A 12857-nucleotide genomic window follows, 5' to 3' on the forward strand; every position below is an offset into this window, starting at 1 on the left:
CATTGTGACAGAAATACTCAACCAATACCTTTATATCTCAACCATTTATATTTTTTTTATTTTTCTGCTCAGAGTAGGCTTCACAAAAAAATATTTGGGCAATTTACAGACGTGGTTATCGTAAAGCCATCTCAACCATTTGGTTGAGATTAGATGGTTTACCAGGCGTGCATATGATATTTCTCAATGGCGGATCCGGAAATCTCATAAGTGGGGGCCCACTGACTGCATTAGAGGGGGCGCTGCGGTCATGATTCAGTGATTACCTATATAATCAACAAATTTTTTCCTGTTTATATCCAGCAAATTAACAAATCTCGAAAAAGTTCTCATAAAGGAAAAACAATTCAACTGTATTTTCAAAGAGGGGTGAAAGATATTAAAGGAATATTGAGACTGATAAGTCGAAGACAGGTTGACAATACCATGGCAGTTTATATGATAATGAATTTCGCTGATACGTTTGGAATACATAAATTAGTATCTCTCCAATGTGTAGCTTTGAATTATTGTCCATTTTCACTGGACGTTTTGTCTTTATAGTTTTATCAGCTCTGCAACCGTTTGGTTTGATTTTGAACATTCGAATATTTTGCTCTTGCTCTTGAGCATCACTGAAAATGATTAATTGTCAAAATGCGCATCTGGTGTAGTATAATTGGTACCACTACTGTATCGATATCGGTGTTGATCAACTACTAATGTATAAAAGGTGTAACCAGTCCAAAAGCTGGGTTTAGACATGACAATACAGAGATTTTTCTTTATAAATATGCTGTAATATAATTTCAAAGTCGTTTTAAACATAGGAATATATGATGTGTTTTGAAAACTGAAGATTGTTTTTTAATCGTTTTTCGTTTTTCGCCATGGCGTAGTTGGTTTATTATCGTCTTGTGAGGTAGAATTTGTCTAGTTTTATTAATTTTGGCGGGAAACAGCAATTAGTTAATTAATCTGTATATGTATTTGGATCAGCGATTTAGTTATCAACAAGTCAGAAACATGCGAAATACCATATACAATAAAATACATAACAATAATAACAAATGTGTGTACTAGCTGATAAGATACAGTTGTTTACGGTATTTCTGTTATGATGGACATAAACCTTTAATTAAGGAAGATTCATGGTATACCGCCATCTTGGATTGTACAATCTCAGTACAAAATCGGTCTAGTTATTGGCCCAAATCTGCAAGTTTGGAGACAGATTTACAATTTTAATGGTTAGAAAACTTGGTGAATTATTGTATTATTCAAAATATTTAAACAAATATCAAATTTTGTGTTTTTAGAATCATTTTTTTTTTCAAATAAGCGGAGATAACTCTTTTGGTAAATAATATATACTACACTGATTAGGAAATTTTTCATTTTTACTTGTAGCAAGAAAACAAGGTCGGTGACACCATTTTTCATTTTATTTCTTAAAACATACTATTAAAACTATCTTTTTACAATTTATTTCAAAATTCTATCTCATATGTGTTTTTTCATGAACAATCCAACTAAATTTAGGCAATTCTCAACGATTCATAGCTTGGAAAATAGCACGGTGACCGATACTTTTATTATATTTTTGAAAAAAGCACAGTGAAATCATCCTTTTGGCAAAGTATAAGAAAATTTTATCACAAAAAAGTATATACTTATGATCTACCTTAAACATTATAAGACATTTGATCGTCCCAGAAACTAGATAAAGGAAGCAATCTTTATTTAATCTACTCATTCAGTTATATTTAGATAACCGATTTCTTTAATCTTTTTTAAGAACAAACTGATTAATATAACAATGTGACATTTTGTTTCTGTTGTTCTGTTTTTTCCTCTTAAATTTGATGTGTTCCCCTCGATTTTAGTTGGTATCCCGGATTTTTCTCTCTTAATCGATTAATGATTTTTGATCCACGGTATACCGCTGTTGCCTTTTAAAGTAATAAGTATAAAAAAACACATGAGAGCCTAAATTGTCCTTGAAAGAATGAAGGTTATATATCTAAATATACACTAAACATTGAAAGAGTTTCGTCCTAGAACTTTGTTTCGTCACTTTTTTGCATAGGAAATGACTATCTCAATATCTTTTCTAAAAGTGTTCTCATAGAAATAAAGAGAAAAGGACAAAAATTGAATCCATACTTGCAGTAGCATCATAGGTTTAAATGCATAAAAGAAGATATACTTTTAAATAGTTATGAAAGGTACCAGGATTATATATTAACGCCAGACGCGCGTCACGTCTACAGAAGACTCATCAGTGACGCTCAGATCAAAATAGTTATAAAGCCAAACAAGCATAAAGTTGAAGAGCATTGAGGACAAAAAATTTCTAAAAGTTGTGCTGTGTCAAATACGTCCAAGGTAGTCTATTCCTGGGATAAGAAAATCCTTAGTTTTTCGAAAAATTCAAAGTTTTGTAACAGGAAATTTATAAAAATGACCATATAATTGATATGCATGCTTTTGTTCTGTGTGAGCATAGGCTCCGTGTTGAAGGCCGTATATTGACCTATAATTGTTTACTTTTATAAATTGTATTTGGATAGAGAGTAGTCTCATTGCCACTCACACCACATCTTCCTATATCTATTTAAGTGCTGACATCTGGGCTGGTGATATCCTCCGGAGCGAACCTTCATTGGGTTGTTTATAAGCTTTACCTGTATAGAGCTTCGAAAGCATGAAACTATATTTAAGGGAATATTTAAATGAAATGGCACTTTCATCATCACCTGGACTCGTTACAGCAGTTAGCAAAAAAGAAAATGCATCCAAAAATGTTTTTAAAGAACTGATCTCTTTGAAACATTTGCCAGTTCCATTCTAAATTTTATTTCAGTTACGTAGGATTTTGATTAAAGTAGAATGTATTACTAATTAACACAACAATCTTTAAACGATTTTACAGCAATTGACAGCAAAAAGGGCATTACACGTAATGACGAAATTTGTATCGTCTGAACTTTCTATCATCATTGTTTTAACAAAACTTAATTAAGGATGCAAATTCAATAGATGAAATTACAAATCTCTGAATTGTATTCTAATCAGTTTCATTAACGAGATGGAGTTAAATCCAGAAACGATTGATAGTCGAATACAATTTTTTTTTCAAAGACTACCATTTTCTGTATCTAACTTGACTAATCAGGAGAGTCTCACTAAGTTGTAACGTCGGGTCATAATAAACCTTGTATTATATTTTATGCTTTTATAATGAAGTAATAGTATTTCTATTAAAGCTTGTACTGTCTTTATCTGTGAAAGGCATGATCAATAAAGATGAAAATATTTTTCATCATTATCGTTAGCTCATTACTGAATATATACACTATCTCCATCGATTTATTGTTGAGTTTAATATGTCTTATGGTTTTTACTAGCTTTCATCCAGTTTGTACAGGTTTTAATAGCAGCGTAATGGTGTTGAAAATTTTACACGTGCTTTTATGAATAATTAACACCTTTAAAATCAGATAAAACCAACACATCTAAACGATTGTGCCCATTAATATAACATACTTAAAACAGGAAAGGTAAGACATCAAATGCTTTTTACATAGATTATGATAATTATATTAAAAAGTTTATATCAATCAAATTCGATTGTAAAAAAAAAATGTTACAGCTAAAAACATTCTAGAAAAGACTGTTGAAACGTTCTGGACATTCAAATGTGTTAAAGATTCGTAAGATGCTTCAAAATTAACTGTAGAATCTAATTTTAATTTAAAATGTAAATGATTTTTTTTTTCTTTTTTAATCAAATTTAATTCGTCGTCTTTTCCTCACTATACAATACCTTCATTTATGTGACTTAATACATGATTTATTCCAGTGGAACAGAAATAGAGAATCTAAACTAGTTTCTGTGATGTGGAGTTTGATAATGTTAGCATGATTCCCGTGTTGTGCCTAAAGAAAAATGGAATATACTACAATTGATCTGAAAATTATTTTGATTTAAAAAATTTAGATTTTTTCTTGCTTTGATTTTAAAATACGGTTTACCGACTGGTTAACTTTTTTTTGGTGTCTATTCAAAGTAAGAAAGAACGGACCATGTGTCATTTGTTGATATTTGTTATTTATTGAATTTAAGGCTTAGTTTGAATGTCATTGCTTCCTAGTATGGGATTTTTTGGGGTAGAACTATCTGTTGTATTTCACAACATTTTGTGGAATTTTGTTTGTGGCATGTGCATATTATCTATCTTGAAATAACTTTTTAATGATTATGATTTCAGATTTGAAAAATATGGTCAAACGAAATCAGGTACTTCCCGTACAGTTATCTTTGCCTAGCTTTAAATCTGACAATGGATCTCTGCCGTCATTGAGTCTGAGTGGTTTTAACGAGGTGATAACGAGAACGGCATTCAGAAATACTAACAGAAATCCATGCAGAAAACTTTGTTTTGGTAAGTATCTTGTAGTTCGTTTCTGTGTGTGCTGCATTGTCGTTTGATTTTTTTTGTTGCACTTCAGTGTTTCTGTTATTTCGTTGTTTTCTTCTTATAGTCTTCGATTTTAGTTTGTACCCCGGATTTGTTTTCATCTTAATCGATTTATGACTTTCGAACAGCGGTATACTACTGCTGCCTTTATTTGTCACACAACACGTAAAGATAGAACCCAGCTTACGCCTTCGTCTTTTCGATTGGAACCTTACCTTATTTCACATGCTTGTGGAACAAAACAGGTGTCACATATAGAGCCAGGAACTGTTAAACCTTCTGGAGCACCATCATTCTCTCCAAGTGTTTGGTTGGATTTCTGTTTCTCAGTACTTGGTTTTCTATGTGATGTATTATCATTGTTTGTACCATTTGTGGTTTTGTTTTTGTCACGGTATTCACTGTTTATTTTTATTCCCCCCCCCCCCCCCCCGCTTGATAACAGCTCTTTTTTTACTCAGAGACTTATATTTATTGTGAGATGAGCTTTTATATTATTTAAGCTTTGTGTAAGTTTTTTTCTTTTAAATCAATACTGCAATTCAAAATAAAAGAGGGACGAAAGATACCAAAGGGACAGTCAAACTCATAAATCAAAATTAAACTGACAACGCCATGGCTAAAAATGAAAAAGACAAACAGACAAACAGACAAACAATAGTACACATGACACAACATAGAAAACTAAAGATAAACAACACGAACCCCATCAAAAACTAGGGGTGATCTCAGGTGCTCCGGAAGGGTAAGTAGATCCTTCTCTACATGTGGCACTTGTCGTGTTGCTTATATGATAACAAATCCGGTAAATAGTCTAATTCGATAGGTCACATTCATGAAAGGGAAGGGGATTGTAGTTACGACGTAAGGAACATATCCGATATCATTTGTGAAACGGTTATTCCATAACGGTCAACCAACTCGTGATGGCGTCTGTAAAATTTACTAAGGGATGATTTCAACTTCACCTTTTGGAACTCTTGGTTTAATAGCTTCCTTGTGAGCAGCAACCCTCTATCAAGAAAATCATGATAGGAAATGCAAGCACGGAATATCGTATCAATTGGGAAATATATACCCCGTATGCAGGTGCTGCTGGAATGTTGCTACTTAGAAATGGAAAGTTCACAATTGGAAAGCTAAATTCATCTCTTTTGTCGTAAAGTTTTGTTTTCAATCGACCCTCATTGTCAATTTCTTAATGTAAGTCAAAATATGAGGCCGACTTAACTGTATCTGTAGTATCCTTTATCTCTAGTTCGATAGGATAGATGCGTTCACATAGTCACCAAATTTTGAATTATTTAGTGAAAGAACATCATCTATATAGCGGAAAGTAGAGTTAAAGGATATTGCTAACTTTTTGTCGTTCTTCCTAAGAAGTTCCTGCATGAAGTCAGCCTCATGATAATTAATTTTTATATTGATAACAGTATGTAATAAACGAATTAAATGCTTGCTTACTCACTCAATTGCTTGATCGCTTGCTTGCTTGCTCGCTTGCTCGCTTGCTCGCTTGCTTGCTTGCTTACTTATTTTTTGCTTGTTGCTTTCTTGTTTGTTTCCTTGATTGGTTTAACTTTATTTGATGTATAATGGCTAGTATTTCATGCAAATAAATTTAAGATAAGTACAAATTAATAGTAGACAAAGAATTTAGTTCTTCAAAATGGATCGACGCGGTAAAAAGTGGCTTATTGTGGAACATAATTCGTTTGTTGTGCCCGACAATCTGTCTAAGGTATATCTTAAATAAAACGTAGCAATATATCCTGCATTAATAGGCTATCCAATTATTGTATTTTTCAGGAAATCCAATTACTGCATCTGGGAAGCGGAAACAAACAGCGAAGATGGTTTTCATTGTTTTATTTCCAATTACAGTTTTGACTGTAATGACAGCCATTGGTTTTACATCGTCTTTGCGGTTACACTTCAAAACTGAAAACGTGATAAGAAATATAGATTTAAAGACAAATATTGGCAAATTAGTAAACGCCCTTCAGTTCGAACGCTATAAATCTTCGCTATATATCAGTGAGGAAGGCTTATACACAAAAACAGATCTCTTATCAGTTTATCAAGATACAGATATTGCACTAAAGCAGTTGTCTACATGGCCTGTAAGTAGCACCAATCAAAGAAAAGAGTTGCAGTCACATGAGAAATATAGATTACATTTACTCAAGCATCGAAACGCGTTACTCTTGTCGAAGTCTACATTTACAGGTGAAATAAGTTTTTACTCGTACGATATTGAAATATTTATAAGCTCTTTATATGCCACAATAGGGGAAGAGGAAACTGGGTTTATTTGGAAATCGTTGATAGCTTTTCAGGAATTACTTATGGGTCGCGAGTACATTGACAGAGAACTGAGTTATGGTATTTACTTCTACTCAAAGGGGTCTTTTCTCGACATAAGCAATTATGTTCTTTTCATAGAAAGTCAAGATACTGCAAACACCTGTCTCGAAGCTGCAAGACAATATTCAGATTTTATTGATGAAACATATGAAGACAGCTTACATATGCTGAATACCACACAAAAGGAGATAGATCGTATGAGATCTGAAGTCAGGTCAAATAAATCCTCGATACCAGAAGGTTCTGCTGAGTTAGTTCAAACATGGATTTCAAAAATGAACGTATATCGCCAAGTTATGGAAAATATTCAACAGGCACTTACGGTCAAAATAGACACCGTGTTACAAAAAAGGGCTGACATTGTATTTAACGGTCTGGTCACGTCTGTGGCTGTCTTTATAGTTGTTTCAATTTTAAATCCATTCCTCATCTACTTTGCCTACCTGCTGACATCAAGAATTCAACAATACTCTTTTGAAATAGCTGTAAAGTAAGTTCTTGTTATTAGTTATATCAGCCACTATAACTTAAATGATAAAAGCAAGACAAAGTTGATATTTTCTAATTAACAGTAATGTCATTACAGTTTGGAAGGTAATATGAAAACAAATTAAAATATCTATTGAAATTAAAAAATTTATCATTAGAGATTTAATTTTTTTTAAATGCTTTTTAACAAGTAAATCACTCTTTAGATTACAATACAATATGAACTGTATAGAAAAAGTATAATACAAATATTTCATAAAAAGATTTTATAATTCTTAGTAGTACCAATAAATTAAATGAAATGAAACAACAAATTATATACGTACTTGGTATCATGTATTCCAATAATAAAGGACCTTTTCTGTTTTCTACATGTACGCTATACACATGTAATTAACCCAGTAGATGAATAAGAGTAATGAATCAGGCATCACAAAACGTTAAAATACCATAATATTCTGTTAGAAGTCAACATATAAATGGATATATATACAATTTTCATTAAAGATATATGTTTAGCAAAACATAACATATGATAGACGCATCAAAGATATAAGCATCATAAAGTATATGTCCAAGTCGTCTTGTCTACAAATTTTTAAAGACTCGTTAGTGAAGCTCGAATCAAAAGAGGTTAAAAGGGCTGAATAAAGTACCTCGTTGAAAAGCATTGAGGATTTAAATTTTTCTAGATGTGTGTTTAACTAGGTGCTTCTAAACAAAACAAAAATCAACATAACTTTGATTCCGATTTAAAGACTTTAACTTCAACTTTAACATTAATTACCTGTTCTCAAAATCTTCATTTTTGCAGTAATCTCAATAAAAAAAACATAAGATAGAAAGTCCAATTCGGGAAATTTCGTTCAATCATTTGATATATTTTCTGTTTAAACCAGAATACAAAACAGGCACCAATGCTGTTGTTGTTTGACGGAGGTACGTTTTTGGATGTTTTACTATTGAACAAAAATTTTATGTTTTCTTTCAGAACACAAGCTTTGAACAGGAATAAAAAGCAGAGTGACGCTTTACTCTATCAATTATTACCACAACCAGTTGCCGAAAAATTAAAACGCAATGAGTTTGTAAGTGCAGAACAATTCGCAGACTGTACCATTCTCTTGAGTGACATTGTTGGGTTTACAAGTCTATCCTCAAGAAGTTCTCCCTATCAGGTCGTGGAAATGTTGAATACTCTTTTTTCATGTTTTGACTGTAGATTGTCATATTATGACGTGTACAAACTGGAAACAATAGGAGATGGGTATATGGTCGTTTCCGGTGAGTATTAACTACTTTGTAAATATAGAATAGAAATGTTTGTAACCCGGATTTGTTTTCTCTCAATCGATTTATGACTTTCAAACAACAGTATACTACTGCCTTTATTTAGACTTAACTTATCATTTTAATATAAATATCACTTTTACCAACAACATACTTTTTACTTGATTGTTCTTATCTGAATTTGTTTTTAGTTAGATATGTCACGTGGGAGAAAAACACCATTTCAAATTGGATAGGTTCTGGGTCAGAAATTTTGATAAAGTACACCGGAAGGTAACGTTATGATTGGGTGAGCCTGAAAACAAACAAATAAACTGATACATTCGACTAATATTCTATAGATAATTTAATTTTCATTAACATGTTAAAAAAACAATGAAATTACTTATGATCGTTAATTCCTTAAACGAAAATAAAAATATAAATAAATCTAAATTTGAAAAATAACTTATGACGAAGGTCTCTGTTTGTAATTCGCTGTTGAATGTTTTCTACATTTGAAAATGCCTTTACCAAGTCAGGACTATGACAGTTCTTGTCTATTTGTTTTTGATGTGTTTTGTCATTAGATTTTGCCATTTGATTAGGGACTTATAGTTTTGAGTTTTCCTCGGAGTTCAGTATTTTTGTGTGATTTTACTTTTTAATAATCTACTGCATGTTGGGTTTTATGATCAAAAGTACACAACAAAATGTTGTGATTGGTATAAAACGTCATAACCAATGGGATTTCAACCAATGACGTGACGCTATTTTCATTTTTGGGTACGAAGAATGAAATAACCAATAATCCATTTGAATCAGAAACGGCAAAGTTAACCTGGTAGACTCTGTATGCAAAGTACCTAAGCAAAACTGAAACATTTTTTTTTCACTTTCTGTCATGTAATAACTATAAATTTATCAATAAATCATAAATTTATAAATAAATCATAAATTTATAAATAAATCATAAATTTATAAATAAATCATAAATTTATAAATAAATCATAAATTTATAAATAAATCATAAATTTACAATTTACAATCAGGAATATTGCACAAAATAATATGGAATTGGTTGTAAAGAAAATTACATCCAACAAAATATGTATATCATTGTGTGATGACAACTATCAAATCTTTAACAGGTGTTCCTACTAAAAATGGTACAAGACATGCCTCTGAAATAGCCAGTTTAGCACTAGACATTCTACATCACACCAAACAATTGAAGTTGCCCCAGTTTCCTGGAATGAATTATAAGATCAGAATAGGCTGTCATTCAGGTAAATGAATCATTTTGTCAGCATCAAATACAAAAGAATTAAAACTGCATGCTAGATTAAAGAGAACAGTAGTTTACATGTTTTCAAATCTAATAAATCCATTACGAAGAAAAGAAAAAAGAATACCTGAGGGCATTGCATGCTTTCAAAAGTAGCGAGACCCGTTACGTCGATAGGGTAAGCGTCTTCTGATATGCATGCATCTCCCGCCCTGCGAATTAACATTCAAGAAACTTTCAGACGTATCTTGACGAAAATTCATACAACAAGACTTGTATAATGTGGAAACACTTTTTTTAAATTGTCATAAGTGCAGTTTATTGACTTATTGTCAGTATCTTACTTTGTATCTTTTTTGTATTGCTTTACGTGTAAAGCCTACAAATTCCAATTTAAAACCACTTTACATTACTAATCTACGTATATCGATGTTTCATTACAATTTAATGATTTAATTAAGTTACTGGTTATTGAGATATCAGGCGGTATCAAATGTCATCCACGTTCCGTTATATATATCCGTATTCTAATTAGTTATCAAAGGTACCAGGATTATAATTTAGTACGCCAGACGCGCGTTTCGTCTACATAAGACTCATCAGTGACGATCATATCAAAATATTAATAAGGCCAAACAAGTACAAAGTTGAAGAGTATTGAGGATCCAAAATTCCAAAATTTTTTGCCAAATACGCCTAAGGTAATCTATGCCTGGGATAAGAAAATCCTTAGTTTTTCGGTAAATTCAAAGTTTTGTAAACAGGAAATTTATAAAAATGACCACATTATTGATATTCATGTCAACACCGAAGTGTTGACTACTGGGCTGGTGATACTCTCGGGGACGAAACGTCCACCAGCAGTGGCATCGACCCAGTGGTGTAAATAGTTATCAAAGGTACCAGGATTATAATGTTTCCCCATAGTTTGTTGTTGCTATGTACATTTGAAGCATCAAAAGTTAAATCACAAAAATACTGAACTCCGAGGAAAATTCAAAACGCAAAGTCCTTAATCAAATGGAAAAGTCAAAAGTTCAAACACATTAAACGAATGGATATTATTCAGATGTTGTTTGCAACATTGATAATGATGAAAATCTTCTCTACAGTTGAACGAAAAGGAATGATCATCACAGATACCAAGCTTAAAATCTTGTACGTCAGACGGGCGTTTTTATCTACAATAGCCTCGTCAGTGCCGCTCAAATGAATAAAGTTAAAACTCTAAATAAAGTACGAAGTTGAAGAGTATATATATATTGAGGACCGAATAAAAGATCGGTTTAGTGCCATTGTATATCTTTATATGAATTAAAATAGAACATTAATTGATTTTAATCTATGTTTAGGTCCAGTTGTGGCCGGAGTAGTAGGATCTAAGAATCCGAAATATTGTTTATTTGGATCTACAGTTCGTGTTGCAGAACTTATGGAATCATCTAGTGAAAGTAAGACTTAAACATATTATCAAAGGATAATGAAATTTAATTTGATTATTTTAGCTAGGTTTAATTCATCATTTTCTACATAAGGAAATGTCGGTAATGATTCAATAATTTGGCAGCTGTTTTCCATTTGTTTGGAGTGTATGAACATTTCATTTTGCAATTTGATAAAAAAAAAAAAAAAAAAAAAAAATCCGTTTTGAATATTATCTTGAGTTAGGCATATTTGTTATTTCACTTTTAATCAAAAAGTAAAATCACAAAAACACTTAACTCCGAGGAAAAATCAAAACGAAAAGTCCTTAACCAAATGGCAAAATCAAAAGATAAAACACATCAAACGAATTGTATGATAACAACTGTCATATTCCTGACTTGGTACAGGCGTTTTCTTATGTAGAAAAGGATGCATTGTCAATTTGGTTAAGGCTTATGCGTTTTAAATTCCATATGGTGGCATTCACAAATTTTTTAAATATTTGAAAATAAAGTTGACACAGAAAAGTTTATTTGCTCCAATTATGCACTTTTACATTAAATATAATTGTCTATTGTAACAAATCTACAATGCATATTGTCAAATTGAATGCATATATTATTTTATTTTATTTCAAATTATAAGTTCCCCATGAAACTTTTCTTTAAACAGTGCTATAATACCTGTTTTCGTTTGAACAAACATACCCAGTTTTATTCTATCAGATTCATATTGTTTTAATATTTCTTCCCATAATCGTCAGTATCCGCTCAAGATACTTTCTTAAACATATTTCTTCCTTTCAGCCAATAAAATTCAAGTCAGTGCTACAACAAAAAGACTCCTATCTAACATAGGTGGATTTGAAATAACAGAAAGAATGGATGGTGTATTAACAAATACTGTAAGTTGACAAATCAATGTTTAAGGATGAAACTCCTTTGTAGTTAATTTTCATTTTTATATATGATAACTGTGCTTATATGCACGTTTTAGGCTCTCGTCCATTTTATTTACAATATAAAATCACGAAGCAGTATCGATTTTTTTATTTTTGGAAGTGACGAAACTTTGGAAAATTCAAATTGTGCATTTAACACCTTTTGGTCACACAAAGACAATAACAATCAAAACCAAGGAGTAAAAATATCAAAGCATTGTTTAATTTAAAATCCCCATTAATAAAAATGGTATATACAAGACGTTCATTTCGTTTTAAAAAAAATCTTCAGTGACGCTCGAATCAAAGAATGAAAAAGGCTACATAAAGTACGAAGTTGATGAGCATTGAGAACCAAAGCTTAGAAAAGTAATGCCAAAATACAGATAAGTTTTTCTGTTCCTGGAGTAGAAAATCGTTAGTTTTGTAAACAGTTGATTTAAAATTATGACCATCATATTTGACTGTGGTTTTCTTTCCTTTGCAGATGAAAGCTATATTGGAAGAACACAGTTTGTCGCCAAAGACTTACTGGTTAACTGGAACTGATCACAGTAGCTGTACAACTGATACATCGTCACTATCTACTGTATCTATCATATCAGAACAATAAAAC

At 31.6% G+C, this 12857-nt stretch overlaps 1 protein-coding gene and 1 long non-coding RNA gene across 2 annotated transcripts; both read left to right on the top strand.

Annotated features, from left to right (window-relative positions):
• Window positions 1-4264: 4264 nt before the first annotated feature.
• On the top strand, window positions 4265-8614 carry LOC139500241 (uncharacterized). The gene is made up of 3 exons (XM_071288981.1): window positions 4265-4427; window positions 6273-7320; window positions 8311-8614. The coding sequence occupies exons 1-3, from the start codon at window positions 4265-4267 to the stop codon at window positions 8612-8614; spliced, it is 1515 nt and encodes a 504-aa protein (XP_071145082.1).
• Window positions 8615-9744: 1130 nt separating this feature from the next.
• LOC139502360 (uncharacterized) lies at window positions 9745-12190 on the top strand. The gene is made up of 3 exons (XR_011658805.1): window positions 9745-9877; window positions 11229-11327; window positions 12108-12190. It is a non-coding gene; the product is annotated as an uncharacterized lncRNA (long non-coding RNA).
• Window positions 12191-12857: the final 667 nt, after the last annotated feature.

This window comes from Mytilus edulis, chromosome 13 (genome assembly GCF_963676685.1).
Source record: "Mytilus edulis chromosome 13, xbMytEdul2.2, whole genome shotgun sequence".
NCBI classification, from domain to species: Eukaryota; Metazoa; Mollusca; class Bivalvia; order Mytilida; family Mytilidae; genus Mytilus; species Mytilus edulis.

Bases quoted from the DNA above. Each gene is read 5' to 3' on its own strand.
- LOC139500241 (XM_071288981.1), top strand. From the start codon at position 4,265: ATGGTCAAACGAAATCAGGTACTTCCCGTACAGTTATCTTTGCCTAGC. The intron at 4,428-6,272 runs GTAAGTATCTTG...TGTATTTTTCAG, and splicing joins ATGCAGAAAACTTTGTTTTG to GAAATCCAATTACTGCATCT. The intron at 7,321-8,310 runs GTAAGTTCTTGT...GTTTTCTTTCAG, and splicing joins TCTTTTGAAATAGCTGTAAA to AACACAAGCTTTGAACAGGA.